Source organism: Phyllopteryx taeniolatus, chromosome 9 (assembly GCF_024500385.1).
Source record: "Phyllopteryx taeniolatus isolate TA_2022b chromosome 9, UOR_Ptae_1.2, whole genome shotgun sequence".
Taxonomy (NCBI): Eukaryota; Metazoa; Chordata; class Actinopteri; order Syngnathiformes; family Syngnathidae; genus Phyllopteryx; species Phyllopteryx taeniolatus.
The window spans coordinates 21,732,854-21,750,823 of NC_084510.1; the positions used below are offsets into that span (position 1 = coordinate 21,732,854).

The window sequence follows — 17,970 nt, forward strand, 5'->3', positions numbered from 1 at the left end:
CAGTCTCCCCTTAGCTGCTCAAGACAATTTGACGAAAGCCACAAAAAGTCCACATAAATAACGGAAGATGAATGGAAAACGAATAGACTCACCTTCCAAGCACGGTGTCTGCATCTGTCACGTTAATGGTGAGTTTTTGTGGTTTTTGTGTGTGTGTGTGTGTGTGTGTGTGGGGGGGGGGGGGGGCATTTTTAATATACAGCAGTTCATTTCTGTTTACACTTGTGTAACAGTAGATGCACAAAGTCAACAAACCTCCCTTTCCTCGCGCCCCTATACACTCAGTGAAGGTGAATACACATCTAAGTTTTAAAATAGAGTGCTTAACTGATTATAATACAATTGGGAATGTTAAAATGTCATGGACAGTTAAAAGTGATTCTGTGCTCGTCACAAAACGGATCACAAGAGTGGCTTGTGTGTGGGAAAAAAACTCCCAAGTGGATGCATTGGTTCCCTCCGTCCAAGTAGTCATACGCACAACTTTCCCACACACTTGCATACACAATCTGACATGGGATTTCTTTTTTTAAAGAGTGATTTACAACTCATTGTGGATTGTACTTTCTCATCTTTTTTCTTATACAGTGGTGCCTTAATTTAGGAGTTCAATTTGTTCCTTGATCACACTTGTTAATCAAAACACCCGTATCTCAAATCATCTTTCCCCATTGAAATGAATGGAAATGCCAGTAATCAGTTTCAGTACCCCCCCAAAAAAAAACAAATTTTTTGTAATGTGTTTTTATAATATATGCAGACATACTACACAAACATTTGATGATGAAGCAAAGAAGACGTCAATTAAGCTGCAATAATATAAACTAATTGTGCTATATTTAAAAAAAATAATACATTATCACCTTTGAGGTAATTAAAATAAACACATCAAATGTTAATTTCTTTATTTTTTTCATTTTCCACGTTTAATTAAATCTTTAATGCTTTGACTTACTTAATTTTAGCAAAAAGTCTTTTTTTGTTAAATGAAACATCACTTCCATATTCTTTTAATTGCATTATATTCATTTTTAAATGTTTTTTATTTTGTTTATCTAATTACATTTGTAACCATACTTTAAATACCATACAATAGATCCCCATTTAAAATAAAATTCGTATTACTAGTAAATGTGGAGACTTGTATCAAATAAACAAAATATTGCTAGTTTGTAAAATGAATGAATTACTTGTAAAACAATTAAATGAATACAATTATTTCTAATTATTGCCAACATTTATCTGCTTATTTTTCTTTATTTCTTTGTTTTACCATTTTCATACTATTCTTTTTCAATTAAATATTTACTTCTTGCTAAACCTATGAAAAAAATACACAGAAATATGATTAAATATTTATAACTTGAAAAATGCATAAAATTATCAATTGCAGTAATTTTTTGCCATCATTATTTGTTTTATAAAATGTGTTGTAGAAATTTAACTAAATAAAAGAATAATAAAATAATAAAAGTTATACATTTAAAAAAAAATGTGTTTGTTTAATTTGACCTTTTATTTATAATTTTAAAATAAGATATACAACCCTTCCTTTTTTTCTATGAATTATAGCGCCTCCGTTTTCTGGGCATGATATGTTATGGTCATAAAAATAAAATGTGTGGAAGTAGTTGACAATAAAATTGCCATTAAAATTGATTACATTGTAACTAAAGACAAAAACTTATTGCACAAAATGAAACAGTACAGCGTAGCACTGTTTGTTTGAAGCATTTTGAAGTATTTTTGTCTCATCAAACTGCACAAAGTGTGAAGATATTAATACTCATATAATATGTGACAAACGTCACACGTGACGGTTTATTGCGTGCAACAGTTGAGGTGACAGCTGCATACAAGCAGTCATCATCAGGTGGTCCCAGCAGAGCAACTGCAGCTGACAACACACAACTGGGATGTAAAGAAGTTGTAAAAGTCAACAAAGTGTGGACAGACCTTTCCCACCATTTTCTCCTCTCACAGGAACTGCAAGAGTCCAACTTTTTGTGGAAGACTCTCTAATCTAGTCCAGATTGTGTCCATAGTGTGTGTGTATCTATATGTGTGTGTGTGTTGGGGGGCGTGGGGGGGGGGGCTACCGTAGAGTATAAACACAGAGATTTTTGTGGTGATGGGTGGGACGTTCCAGTTAATTTTTAGTGGGAATCCACTTATTGATTATCCAAATGAAGACAAAATCCCCATCTTGTTTAATGTTGTTTCCATACACAAGGGTCGCGGGTGTGCTGGAACCTATCCCAGCTATCATCGGGCAGGAAGCGGGATACACCTTAAACCGGTTGCCAGCCAATCGCAGGGCACACACAAACAAACAACCATTCACACACACATTCACACCTACGGGCAATTTTAGAGTCTCTAATTAATGCATGTTTTTGGGATGTGGGAGGAAACCGGAGTGCCCGGAGAAAACCCACGCAGGCACGGGGAGAACATGCAAACTCCACACAGGCTGGGCCAGGGATTGAACCCCGGTCCTCAGAACTGTGAGGCTGACGCTCTAACCAGTCGTCCACCGTGCCGCTAGTGTTTTGCGTTACGAGCAAATTAAACTTGTATCTCACGGCACTACTATACAATATAATTCCCGGCCATTATTAATTGAAAATATCCTGATCAAAATGAAGAAGAAAAACATGAATAAAGTCATTGAGTGCCTTTAAAATTACAAACAAAAAAACGAAAATATTTTACATTTTTTTTTAAAACGTCTTCTTTACAGCCCAACTGCTCTTTTCCAAGTATTTCAATGAATGGCGTATAACGAGCCTTTTGGACCGTGTGAAGCCAGCAGATAAATAAAGCTGTCTGGAGTATTTTTACATATTTATTTTTTCTTCACCCACTCTGTCTCTATTCAATAGCCTCCAAGTACCTTGACAACCTTGCTTGGTATTTTGGCAGCAGTCCTTTGAGTGTTGTTGTCAGCTGAGAATGTGTGTGTGTGTGTGTGCGTGCGTGTGTGTGCGTGCGTGTGTGTGCGTGTGCGTGTGTGTGTGTGTATGGGTGGAGGGGGGAGGAGTGAGTGGGGCTATTCAAGGCACTTGTCCTCCCTCATCTCCCTCGGGTGCACTGGGGAGGAGGAGAGGGGTGGAGGCGAGTACTGCACACTTGCACTCTGGTAGCTGGCGGGAGCAGATTGAGCACAGCCTGCTCCCCCCTTTCACACTGACTGCACCAACAAGCTACAACAAGAGGATTTCCCGCCACAGGAGCAAGATTTTCTTTTTCCGGAATCACTGGAAGATCTTCAAGCGCTGCTTTTGAAGTTGCAGCATGGCAGAAGCGGCCCTAGGTGGACACCCTGGGACCTGGATGGGTCTCCTGTGGGCTCTGCTGACTCTCCTCAACCACGTGGGGGCTTTCAACCTGGATACTACTCACACGTTGCACAAGCAAGGAGACCGCGGGACATTTTTTGGCTTCTCTCTCGCTCTACACCAGCAGCTCACCCCCGAGCCTCACAGCTGGTGAGTTTACAACTTCTATGTGCACCTGTTCCACTTATGTAAGGAAAACCTTTTTCTTCAGTTCTTCTGAGATTTAATTTGAAATACATTTTTTTTATAAGGCACTTATCACAGAGAGGACTCACGACGTGCTTTACATGGTGAAAATACAGTTAATATATACAATACAGTGGTGCCTTGAGACAGTTGACTCTACTTATGAGTTTTTTCGTGATATGATGATTTTTGCTTTGACTTGAGAGTAAATATTTGAGATAAGAGCGCTATATGGTAGCAGTGAATTCAGCTCAGATCACAACAATAGTCACACTAAACAAAGAGAATTAAACATTGCGTACTTCATTTAAAACAAACACATAACTTTACCTGTAAGTCCGCTAGCCTAATGCTAACACATAATGGGAAAGACAATAGACGGGATCATGATTACTATTACTGGTCTTATAATGCATTAAGGAACAGGTATTTGAACACAAATGGTGGAGTCACACATGTAGACAGACAATATAACAATACTCACAGGCATATAACCGTTATCCTCTGCCAAGAGCGACTAATATTACTGCATTTTTTTTAGTTGCTTACAGTTGAGTAAAATGCTTTTTCATTTGTCTACATGACTGTATTACACTGTTGCCCGGTGCCCAAGTCACACACACACCAAGAGCTGCAATGAATTAGTCACGATGCACAAACTGTTTTATTCTTTAGATGTCAATTGTTTTTTTTAAGTGCAAGATTATAGAGTGCTAGTTTCCTTATTAAAAAAAACATTTTGGGGTGTTTTTTTTGTTTTGTTTTTTGGTGTGGCTGGAACAGATTAATGGTAATTTCATACATGAATTCACAAATTAAACTCGTATCTCAAGGCACCACTCAATATATGAAAAGTTCTGCAAAAAAATAAAAGGTAAAAAAAACCACTTCTCTTTTTTGGGCACATCACTAAACAAAATTTAAAAAAAAACTCATATAGTATGTACTGAGTACTGATGATCTTGTCTCAATTTACTGACAAATGTACTTAATCATTATGAAATCTGGGCTTGTTTAGCTGTCATTTTATTTGAATGGCAACAGGTGGATACACAGGTTAATTGCACCTTCAGCCATCTAGTGGAAGAGCATTTAATAGTTCTGCCTGTCACTATACATCTCTGGCATAGCAATAGATAGATGAACAAAGATACATTATTTGTAGTAAAAAGATAACAACTTTCAGAATAAGTTAAACTTGAGAATTTGCCATGGCACACAGTGGTTGCGCTTAAAAGCTACATTGGTGAGTTTTCATCGTAGGGTGTGAACAGATCTTGCCGGCAAGGTTTGATTACTCGCCATGTAACGCAAAACTCTCACAACATAGCCGCGCAAGCTCAAATCTTGACCAAATGTGTTATTTCTGATGAGATCGATACATCGCGTTCCATATGGTGTCACCAAATGTGGAAAGAAAGCTGCCATTGGATCTGTGCTGCTGCATTGTTGTGCCAAACCATTGTCAGGACTCCAGTAATTCAATGTGCACATTTAATGTGCGCTGCTTTCAGCTAATAGACTGAACGGGAAGTCAAGGGAGTATATGGGAGCATATGTGATGAATCAGCAGATGTTAGAGATTGTTTCATAAAACACGTCTTTGAGGTTTATTGATTGTCATCAGTATTCCCGCACTCATGAGTTGACGTATATGTTTTCGAAAATCATGTTCTCAGTCGGCTCCTGCTGCTTGTACAACCTAATCCTGCACCCTTTTTTCACTTGTGGATCACTTTAGAAGCCCTGCCAAACAGCAAGTGGAGTGGGACATCTGCCTGGTGTGCAGAAATATGATTATGAGAGCCTATTATTTGAATTATGGAAATCCTCTTCGTGCCCATCAATATGCTCTTCCTTGTTTTTGCTTGAAGAGGAGGGAGTAATACAATGAGCTTTAACTGTCATACAAGCATAAAAAGAAGTTGACAGTGAATGGCTAATTGTACACTTAAAGTCTGTCATGGCAACAGATGGACAAGTATACATTCACCCATCGAGTGGAAGATCATTTAATTCTTCTGCTTGTCACTATATGTTGCTGGCATAGATAGATGAACAAAGGTACATTATTTGTAGTAAAGGCATTTTTCAGACCAATTAAGTGAAAACTGGATTATTTACCATGGCGCACCCAATGACTTGTGGTCGCTCCACAATGTTGTGTGCATCCGTCCAGTCTGCCTCATTCCTATGAAAATGTTTTTCTGCATAGCTCCATAATAGTCATTTTTATTTACTGTTAAACTCCACTTTTACTTGACAGATCATAATATGGCAGAATATTATTACGTATTAGTCCCAAAAATGTATATGAACAAATAGACCTCTTCCCCAATAGAAGTATTCCTTCCTTTTTAACTGTTGACTGCTCACTTTAGCCATGCCGCAGTCATGCTGTCGCCTGCTCAGATCAACACTAATACTAACACTGATCAAAACTAATACTGTTATATATATTGTCCAGCAGCATGACTGCATCTTATTTTAAAAAGTGACCCTGAGCCAAAAGTGTCGTATTGCTGCCCTGCGGGAGGACCTGAGGAGAGTCAAGAAAGTGGTAGCATGGGTGATGTGTAACATGGCTTCTCGTAACATCACTCCAGCACTATGTATGGACAAAACGCTGATATTTTTAGCCTGACTATGTGTTTACTCTCACTGGCCACAATATTAAGGATGCAATGGAATATTAGGTATGCAATGGAATGAACTTCAAAATATGCAATATTATTATTATTATTAATAATAATATATGCAGAAAATTAAAAAGGGTAGCATCATCAAATAGACTTTAATTTTTTTCCCCCGGGGGACATGGGGTGCACCAACTTTCCCAGATGTGGAATGAAGTGCATAGCTTAAAAAGACATTTCCGCTTTACCGCTTATCGTCACTCGGGTCGCAGGTGAGGTAGATACAATCCCAGCTGACTTTGTGCGAGAGGCAGGGTGCACCCTGGCCTGGTCGCCAACCAATCGCAGGCTGCACGAGATTAAAGTGTAATGGTGTTCTACTAAAATAATTACATGGCTATATTTATAGGTCATGTTTAGATACTGTTTACATGATTAAATGGGCTTTCTTTGATTTTTTTTTGGGTGGTGCAAGAGGTGAAGTGCCATCCCTGGAATGTTGAAGGGTGGTGCGCTGCTTAAAAAGGTTGGCAAAGGCTGCTCTAAGATACTAAAGCTGCAATATTTAAAACAAGAAGGGCCTAAAAGTAAACATATCAAAGGTAGATGCCACATTATGGATTGAGTTCCCAGAAATCCAGATACGAGTATCACAACCTCAGCGGTAGCTTAATAGACTTTACCCTGAGAGCATGCTTTATTATTCACAAAACAAATATAGGGAAACTGACTCTCTTGTATGAATAATACATTCCCATTAAGCAGTTCAGATGACACGTTCTGAAAAGTGCCATGATGAGACATCTTGCCCCAAAGTGTTGTAATCAGATGCTACAGTGAGTCATCTGCTCTTTGAATGTGGCCAAGCTTTGTGTGTGACTCTTGCCTAAAGTCATGCTGCACTCCACTCAGTGATTATGATATGATGATAAATGCTTTGAAGTTATCTATTCTTGTCTGAACTATCACCAGACCCTTCATTAGGTTCAAAGGATCCAATACAATCCGAAACATGCCCGTCTGACTTTTGAAAAATTCTGATAGAACCCACATTTCAGAGGGTGCTGTTCCACTCCAGACCTTTAGGTGGCAGTGATAAGCATTGCAAAGTGGGTGGTACATAGCAAGTTTTTTTCACTGTAGCTTCATCGGCTGGCTCTGGTGGGTCCTAGCTCCCACTTGGCCCCGATGCATGCAAACAGTAACACTAACTAACTACGATGATATGCAGTTGCACACCACTTCAAACCAAAACAATCCTGTATTTCCTCAGTTAGTGGCTGCCCTCTAATAGATGATGTGACCCCATAGGTCGCCTCATCAGATGTACACAACTAAATGCCTCGGTCAAATAATGTAGATGCCCCCTTATTCACATCAGAACCACCAAAGTAGTTATCATCTCTAGATGCTAGTGTTCACACTCATACAATAAAGATTTAACTGCCAAATCTCTACCAAAGAATGGAAACAATCTCCCAGAGGCCTAGAAAAGGAGAGAAAACCAACCAGTCCTTTAATGGAAGTGCTGTATATCCTGAAATAGTGCCCATCCCTCGAATAGACACTGTGCCCCTATGAAGGCAAATAAAAACCTCAAAAACACCAAACTTCTATAGCAGGCATTCCCGCAGGTGTTTGCGCTAAGCCAGGGAAAGTCTATCCAGCACTGGAACTCAGCATGAAAAAAGTTCGATTCAGTTGACGTTTCGGAGAGTTATAAAGCTTTACCCGTACCAACTTCAGGTGTTTTCATCAGTGGTGGCAGTAGCAGGCCATCCGCTGCGTAATTTGTCAAGAACAGATCCTGTTTCGAGAAACTTGCCATGGATAGCGTAAATTGCGACGAGTGACGGCTATAAAGCTTCTCAAACTGGCACTGAAGTGCAGTCGCGGACAGAAAAAAACTCTTGCCGGGCAGCAATTTTTCAAGGCTTCTTCAATGTCATTTGGGGAGCCATGGGCAAGGGAATGATTGGCTTACAGAAACTGCAAAGCCTACACTGTAAATTGCTGATGGCCTCACGTCTGTTCAAATGATACCTGAGACGAAATAGAAAAAAATGAACTTTTATGACACCCAGTATATAACCCCCTGAAATAGATCCCTATATATACAGCAGTAACTACCAAAGTTTAGAAAGAGTCTCTCAGAAGCTTAAAACAAAACAAAAAAACAACCTATTCCTAAATGGACGTACGTACGACAAATAAATGCCTACCTTAAGTAGATAAACAGCTGCACGTACCGCAGCACTTCCAGTCTTTCCGTGGTGTGTACACTACATATAGTGATCTTAAGTTACATGCAGACAGCTAATCACAGCTAGATCTGCTGCAGCATCATTTATTGGCAGCACAAAGACAGTTTGTAAAAATCAAAGCAGCTTTGTGAAATCTGTAGAAGGCTTCTTGAAGCCCACGCTGATGCCCAGCATTTTATGGATTGTGCATGGAACAACTGCACTGTCTGTGCCGTGTTGTACACAATCTCCTCAGTGTGAGCACAAGCACCGGCTTCTATTACTTGGCCTTGGTGGAGGTCTGCTGGCATCTCGAAGCAATTTAACAATCTCTGGTGTTGCTGCTGTCAGACAGACGACGGGGGCATTTGAGTGGGAGTTATGTGTGCATCTGCTATTTATACTGAGATGACAAGTGCTTCCTCTAATAGTTGAGCACATGGTGAAGACAGGAAACTCCCTGTGTTCAAGCCCCCCAGCTGCCAATCCGAACAGTAAATTCGACATCGTAATTTGTCCGACATTCAACGCAACCAATATCAAGAGTCTCTTAAAACAGCAATTTAATACCGAAAACAACCATGTGCTTTACATTCCACAATTAAATAGTGGGGAAAGCCGAATATATTATTTGGTTATTTAACTTAATTTACTTTTAAGATGCTACGGAAGATCCAAATAAACACATAAAACAACAAAAATGTGGTAAGAAGGTGATAATTAAAAATTAAAAAAACGATACAAAATATTTTAGATTATGTCTATATATTTAATATATATCTATGTTGAAATAAAAATACAGATAAAATAAAAATTTAAAAATATTCTTTGTAAATAAACAAAATAAATACTTTAAAAAGTAGACTGAAAATACCAAATGATTTAAAATAGTAATACAATAATTTAAAAATATAATAATAGATAAAATAAAACATATTTAAAAATGAAAATAAAGATAGAAATATCAGACCTTTTAAAATATAAATAAAAGATAACATTTATCTAAAACTAAAACTAAAAACTAAAGACTAAACTAACTAACTAAAAACTAAAGATGAAACTAAAATAATTTAAAAGGAATAATAATGATGCACAAATTTACATTTTAAGATAAAAATATAGATTACAAAAATTCAACATAAAGATGAAGCATAATGTATTTTAAAATTAAAATAAAGATAGAATCAAATGTATATTCATTTCCTTACCACTTGTCCTCACTAGATACAAAACCTAAATATGAAAAAATAATTTAAATTGAAAAATACCCTACTTTTTGAGATCAAAATAAAGATTTAAAAAATCTACTCAATTACTAAGAAAAGTATATATCCAACCATCCCATTTTGTATACTGCTTGTCCTCATTATGGTTGTGGATGAGCTGACTTTGGGTGAGAGGCAGGATACACCCTGGACTGGTCCATCCATCCATCCATTTTCTGAGCCGCTTCTCCTCACTCGGGTCGCGGGCGTGCTGGAGCCTATCCCAGCTGTCATCGGGCAGGAGGCGGGGTACACCCTGAACTGGTTGCCAGCCAATCGCAGGGCACATAGGAACAAACAACCATTCGCACTCACAGTCACAGTCATGCCTACGGGCAATTTAGAGTCTCCAATTCATGCATGTTTTTGGGAAGTGGGAGGAAACCGGAGTGCCCGGAGAAAACCCACGCAGGCACGGGGAGAACATGCAAACTCCACACAGGTGGGGGCGGGGATTGAACCCGGGTCCTCAGAACTGTGAGGCTGACACTCTAAACAGTTGGCCACCGTGCCGCCACCCTGGACTGGTCACCATCCAATTGGAGGACACTTGTAGACAATCACCCATTCGCGCTCACATTGCAAACATGCAAACTCCACCTTTCAGGATTGTGAGGCAGACGTGCTCACCACTAGGACACGTGTCTGTAAATAAATTCATGAAAGTCTAGTAGCCCTTATAGTCTATATGAAGCACTTACATTTTACTGCCGTTATCCACCCATATAGCCATTGCAGCATGATATACAGTATGCAGCCTTCTTCATAGATGTTTTTGGCTCACTGCCACTGCATCAGTTTGTATGTTGGACCCAGTCCAATGGATGTGTTACATCCTTTTTCCTGCCTCAGTGTTTAGTTGAAAGTGTAGTACGGGCGATGCTGTGCCTTACTGCAGCTAACAAATCATCAGTGCTGTTTTGTCTGTGTGGCCTTCAAAGACATCTATTGTGCTTCATCTTCATCCTCCGAGCCCTTTAGGTCAGCTTTTGTATTCAAGGAAGCCATTTCCACGTCTTGACATTGCAGTGAAACGTATTGCTACGGTGTGATCTATCGCGTGTTTGACAGCACCAGCGGGTTATAAATCAAATATAAATTACCGGGGAAGGTAGATGAGCTTTGAAAACACCTTTTATGTGTACTACAGCTTTTATATTGTATTTTATACATTTTGAATGTCATTATTTTTGATAAAAGGTTGTTTTGTTCTAGTTTCAAGGCATATTTGTAAGAATTCTAGTAAAACCATATAATGCTCACTGAACTGAGGTCTCACAAAGAATGTCGGCCAAGTTTTTTGCAGCTTCAGAGGCTGAAATCTACATTGACCTTTAGAGGCTCCAATGTACTTTGAGGCTGGTTCTTCTTTTGAATAAGCATTGCAAAACAGTCAAAGAAAAATCAAAGATAGATAGTGCAGAATTCTTAAAAAAAGAGGACGCAAGCTGTCTAATGCCATTCCCTGTCAAACTAAACATAAAACAAATAGAATCACACGTTGTGTTTTGAAAACAACCACACCTCTCTTAGCTTAATGCTAACAAACAATGCAAAATGCCATAGATGGCCTAACAAATAGCATCAATTACGCCGTTTTATAACCCTTTAAGCAACAGATACCCATCCATCCATTTTCTTAGCCGGTTATCGTCACAAGGGTCGCGGGAGTGCTGGAGCCTATCCCAGCTATCAACGGGCAGGAGGTGTGGTACACCCTGAACTGGTTGCCAACCATTCGCACTCACATTCAGACAATTTAGAGTCTCCGATGAACCTAGCGTGCATGTTTTTGGGATGTGGGAGGAAACCGGAGTTCCACCAACAGATATTTGAACTTGAAAGGTAAAGCAATACATGTAGACAGAAAATATAACAATACTAACAGGCATATATTCCTTATCTACTACAAAGAACCATTAATATTACTGCTGCTTACTGACCAAGTGACCGTCTCCTTTATGTAGATCTGTCTTTCTGTGTTATATTGCACCCAGGTAACCACGGTACACTTGAATTGAATAAAAAAAAACTGTTCAATTCTTTATATTGTATTTCATTTTACCATTACTGTTTGTTTTTGTGAAGTACAATATTGTAGTGCTAATTTTTTAATTGTAAAACACTGCATTTGTTTTTTTTTTGGGGGGGGGGGAGTTTAGAACAGATAAATGGCACTTAAATTAATTTCTATGCGGAAAGATGATTTGCGATACAAGTGTTCAAGCTTGGTCATGGAGCAAACTGAACTTGTATCTGAAGGCAACGCCATATTTGAAAAATTATGATGAGGCGATTATACATTTATATGGCGTCACAGTCATAACGGCCCTCTGAAGGAAACCATAACTACAATGTGGCGTGTGACAAGAATGAGTTTGACACCCCTTTAAATGTGTGTGTCCCTGCACCATTCCTTCACACACACGCACAGAATGGACTGGTTGATTTGCATCACAAAAGCACAATAAGAGAGCCCTCCCTGTCCCTTCCTCCATCTTGGGTTAAGAACAGCTTCCCCCACTTTCTCCCACACCCCCAAACTCAATTCATGATCGGTCTACAGTAACTCTTGTCATTAAATCTCCTGCAGCACATTCACGTGAAAGCTTTGGAAGCACATCCAAGTACTCCCTTTTCCGCACTGCTTACCTACAAGGAGTGAGGATTTATAGGACTCGCACCATGAATACTCTTTACTGGCTGTCCATTTAACACTCTGCCATTCCTCCGTCGGCCCGCCATGACCCGGACAAAAGCTCGGCGGGAAGCGTTGGTGCCAGGCCCGAAAGCTTTCAGGAATATTAGTCAAGGGAGAGCACCGTCAGCAAGGAAAACACAACTTCAGTTGCACCGAGAGCAGGAGAAAATGGCATCCTTTCGAAATGGAGATCATCAGTGACACGATCGGTTGTTTTTACTGTTTGATTATTCGAGTGTCATCAAGGTTGTTTGAGGAGAAAGCAAAAGGTTGACCCTGACAGTCACATGCTCCTAACGTGGGGGAGGGTCTAACACAAACAGGAGCTGCGGGGATGAAAAAGTCCTGACCTCACCTTTTGATTAAATGTGTGTGTGTGTGTGTGTGTGTGTGTGTGTGCGCGCGCGGTTGAATCAATCAGATGATAGCATCTCTATACAGTAGCTGCTTTGTATAAACCAGGAAATTAAACGAGACGCCATTTTATTTGGCAGCTTTGTCTTGCAGTCCAAGTAATCTAATGATAATAAATATTCCTTTTGCATTTCTGTATGTAGCCATCACTGTCTATAAGTGATATTTATCCAACTGATATGTTAGCGTTAGCTTAATAAAAAGGTTTCTATTTTTAATCATGTTTCAATTTATTAATGATTGTATCAGAAAAATATACTAAAATCCTTTCTATTTTGCCTTCAACAGGTAGCAGAAATTGACAAATCTTACATAAATTTCTGAGCTGGTTTTGACTCTTTTGCTAACCAAATTAACAGCAGCTACAGAATAAGTCTCAGAATAGTGGTCACTCAACAATGTTTTTGTGCATCCATGTTTATGTTTATAGTGCTTTTTTATTTTGTTTTGATCTCAAGTTACACTTGACATAAACTGTAATGAATTGGTAATATTGTGGTAGCATGGTGGGGCTAGTGGTTAGCATGTCTGCCTCAGATTTCTGAGGTTTGGTTTTGGAGGTTGCATGTTCTCTGCATGTTTGTGTAGGTTTTTTTCATGGTACTTCGGCTTCCTCCCCCATTCCAAAAACATACATTAGGTTCATGGAAGACTAAATTGTTTATAGGTATGAATGTGAGTACAATCAATTCATAATAAATACTATAGATGGATAGATGTCATCCATCTAATGCCCATGACCTGCCTGCCAGTGTACTTTACAGTCGCAGCAGATAAACATCTAAATGGATGGATCAATTGATTGAGAAGGAGAAGGCCAATGGATTTTACAGAACAGCGGGCCAATCATGACCTCATCTATGACCAGGAAATGGTCATTCACATGTTGATCAATAGATGGCCAGCTGGTGAGATAAGGCGCTTGTTAAAGATGACATGAGGCTGGGGTCACTTGTGTCATATGGTACCAAATTCACCATGGGGCACAGCACTGCACTAAGGAGTAAATGCTTAGAGTCAACCGTCTTGTCCTTTTAGTAATAGGAGGACAACCATTCGATGGATTTGAACTCTGTCAAAGAATAAAATTTGCTTCTCATTTGAAACTGAGCTATTGCACATTTTTCAGTCCTTCGATTTTAAAGGGTCCCCAAAACAGTTCCAACTTTTAGCAGCTCTACGCAATACTGTGAACGACCTGCTCGCAATCAACTATTCACAAATTCACAAATTTGTGTGGGTTTTTCTTTTCTTTTTTTGTGTGTAACCTTTCCTCATCTATTTGCTAAGAAACTCATCTATTTGTTGTTTCTGGGCTCATTCTATAAAGCTCTAAGATAACGCAAGATGCTGCCAAAGCTCTGGGTAATAGTAAAGTAGTAGTTGGTGTCAAGGAAGTACAGTATGTTGAAGTGATACTTGACTCGATACTCGACTAACTTGCCTGGGTTGTTAGTGTAAGTTACTTTGCTGCATGTTTACATGCACTTTATTTTTGTTGCTGACGTAGTTTATGCCATACTGTCTACACATGATGGAAATACAAGATTAGTCTTAAAGGTGAGATTTAGAAAAGCAGTGATGTCACACAGCTGAAATATCGACATACTTAACCGAGTCAGATTGCTCTGATTTCACCACCCCAGATGGAATAATGGATCGCTAGGATGTAAGGTTTTCAGTGGTATCGGCCATAGCCACTGACGGCGTAGTGGTTCACTTACCTGATTTTGGTACAGGCAATGTAGGTTCAGTTCCCACTCAGTGACAATGTGAATTTGAGTGTGACTGGTTGTCTGTCTCCATATGTGCCGTGTGATTGACTGGCGACAAGGTCAGAGTATCTTACTTTCGCCCCAAAACAGCTGGGACAGGGACCAGCTCACCCGTGACCCTGAGCAGGATAAGGGGTAAAGAAAATGGACTGATGGATGAATGACATCCATCATTTCTGGAAATGATTTGCTTTGAATCTTAACACTGGTTTCTGGTGGTACTGTAATGTTTTGTCCATATCCGGGCCATGAGACACACATTCTGAGGGAATTTAGCAGTTTGCCAAAATTCTTTTTAAAACTTCGAAACAAATCATTGCATTGAGTCACCTCCCCTGGCAGTAAACCACAGTGTCCCGAAGGGGTTTTCGCATGGACTGCCAGCTGTCTCTGTCCCTCTCTTTTCCCGCTTTATTATGCATTAGCCATGCCCTCTGTCTTTGGCTCATGGTGGCACGCAGCATGATTCACAGCATCTCATTCTCAGCTGTTGCTTTCTGTTGCAAGATTTCCCCAAAAACGACCGTTTTAAGGACAGGCGGCGGTCAGGGCACAGGACCCCAGTTTATACAGTTGTTGTATGTAGACTTGTCAGCTGTGCATACGTGGGTGGATAAGGGTTCAGGTACATAGTTATGTCTGCATGCCTGCATGTTTGCCTTTGTAAGTGTGTGTTTGTGTATCCAGAGCAGAGGTCACACTCTTGCCTAGGGACAATAAGAGGAGACCAAAAGAGCCCCTCGCGCTCCTGCTGATCCTGCAGAGCTGCCATCCAGAGCCTGCAGTCCAGCCAAGAACATGTTAAATGTGAGAGAAGAGATTACTGGGTTCATCAATGTGAAATCCTGGTGGAAATGCTAAGGGTGCAACTAATGTTCCACAAACTTGAATAGTCATCAAAGGCCCACTCCTGGAACATTAAAGGGAAACATTGTAGAGCAAGCAGAAGAGTTGTGCTGGTAGAAATAAGGCTATCTCTAACTAATGTACCATCCATCCATGCATCCATTTTCTACCGCTTATCCGAGGTCGGGTCGCGGGGGCAGTAGCTTTAGCAGGGACGCCCAGACTTCCCTCTCCCCAGCCACTTCATCCAGCTCTTCCGGGGAGATCCCGAGGCGTTCCCAGGCCAGCCGGACGGACGTTGTCTCTGGGTCTCTCCAGCGTGTCCTGGGTCGTCCCCGTCCATGGCAAGCAACTCACTGATACATTGCTAGAAGTCAGTCCATCAGTCAGAATCTACTCCTTGATATATAATTTGATGTCCGTCTGTCAGAAGCAACTCACTGATACTAGTCTATCCATCGATCTGCCCATCCGTCAGAAAAAACTCATTAATACTGTAACTACAATTCACGAGCATAAACAATACCTAGATTTCCATCTGTCCATCAGAACATTACGGAGATTTCCATCTGTCCATCACAAACAAATCACTTATGTATAACTAGAAGTCTGCCCTAACGTCTAGTTTGTACAATGGAATTCAGGAGAATTGCATCGGTGAGCATGTGAGCCTCCAAAACAAAACAGGAAAATAATGAATATAAGCACATTTGTGTAAGAGCATGTGATGTTGAACTCTTTTGTATGCAGGGATGTGACCTGCTGGACTGCACTGGGGAGAGCGGGATCATGCAAGTAGATTGGGCATGAGCAGACGGGGGGGTCACATGGTGGTGAGGGTGGATGAGGGTTGGGGTCAATCAACAATGTGGGAATGAAAGAAGTGCAACAAGGTTCTGGTGTTAAGTTTGCTGTGTTCAAACAGAAGTATGTTCGTTAATGTTGTTGTTCTAAGAAGAAAACCCTTCACCTTACTATAGCTAGTAGCTTTTAGCCGCAGTTATTGATCAGGGATTGACAACTTGTTGGTGGCAAATGATTGGTTATGGTCTGGTCTTCATTGGTTTACCACCAATTTAATTTGGGGGACAGGTCTTGCTATCAGTGCACGTTTGTTTCTCTTCCAGTCCGGTATCTGGTATCAGACATTCATTATTAGCAGCATCAGTTGATATTTGTGATACTATTCTATATCACAATATACTTCGACAAGACGTGATTCTGCATTGTGCCCCACTAGATGTCACAAATTTTCTGTTTTATATTTAATACACAGATGTTTAAAAAATTGCCAAATTATTGGGTATGAAGAACATTGTGTTCTAAAGTGTTGCTCTGGGAGTCATTCGCAGTCCCTAGTTTGCCAACAGATGCTGTTTGTTTTTCATTGCCCCATGGGGCACTTACAGTATGATTGAGGCCTTTGAACTCTGCCTAACGACAAGAGAGCATGCAATTGTGTGGCCTGACAACGGCAATGAATTTGACCAATTTGCAGTTTTTTAAATTCCATTTTATATTTTATTTTATATATTCCTACCTTTTAATGTTGTCTTACATATACTATTATTTATAAATCATATTTCTACATTCTTTTAATGCTGAAGCTTTATTAATAAAAACAAAAACAAAAAAAACACCATTGTTTTAATGGAACCCATCAGACAGTGAGCGTGGATTTAGCTTAGCTTACTCAGTGTGTGGTTGCTAACAAGCTTTTTAAGATACAAAATAATGACTACCAATGACTCTATTTGCAAATTGTCAGTCTTGTGAAAATAATGCGTATCCAGTTTTGCAGTGGTTTTGTTTTATCTGCTACACTGATAAAAGTTGTTTTTGCTGTTTTTCGCATTTAAAAAACATTCACAACATTTGGCTATTCAATGGGCAGTGACGGAAGTAGTTGGTTTGATCCCCAAAGGCAACATTCTGTCATTGAGCAGACAAATTATGTCATCATTTTTGGTTAGTTTGAACTGGGCATGAACATCAACGCTCTGGCAAAATCAGTGAGCATTCAGCTCGTCTATACAGTTCTATAATAAGGGGTAAATAATGCAGGTGAGGGCCTGATATGTTATCTATAATCCCTAGATGGATGAACGGTGTTATAGAGATTGTGCTGCTGTGTAATGTGGACGGTTCATGTGGGTTTTTCCAAACAAATCCCAAGCTTGCACTCAACTGTCTGATATGATCTCGGGTTGTGGTGACAGCAATATACAGTACAGTGCAGCTATGCCAATGGGTAACAATGAGTGTGTGTCTATGTGTGTGTGTGCAATTCTATTCCTGTTACTTTGTCAACACACACACACACACACACACATCCTACATAGCTTAGTAGTGCATGTCATGTGGGTTCACTGAAAGATGAGCTGGCAGTTGAAAATGACGACAAGACTGTGACTCATAGCTGAACAATAAAGACTAAAGGTGTGCAAAAGGCTGCTGTGCACGCAGTTACAAGTCAGGAATCATTAATCATCTAAATAATAGACAGACAAATTAATACGTCCTTCAAACAGAGGCCCGTCAGAAAATAGCATGCAGTATGCTG

At 39.8% G+C, this 17,970-nt stretch overlaps 1 protein-coding gene across 4 annotated transcripts in view; it reads left to right on the forward strand.

The window, feature by feature from the left end:
- The first annotated feature begins 3,102 nt into the window (after positions 1 to 3,102).
- The window catches only part of itga7 (integrin, alpha 7), a 36,879-nt gene continuing 22,011 nt past the window's right edge, over positions 3,103 to 17,970 (forward strand). For all 4 annotated transcript variants that reach the window (XR_009790048.1, XM_061783966.1, XM_061783967.1 and 1 more), the window contains exon 1: positions 3,103 to 3,491. Coding sequence is in view for 3 of the 4 variants with exons in the window: in XM_061783966.1 (XP_061639950.1) it covers positions 3,298 to 3,491 (194 nt within the window). In the remaining variant the exon portion in view is untranslated. The remainder of the gene's footprint in view (positions 3,492 to 17,970) is intronic.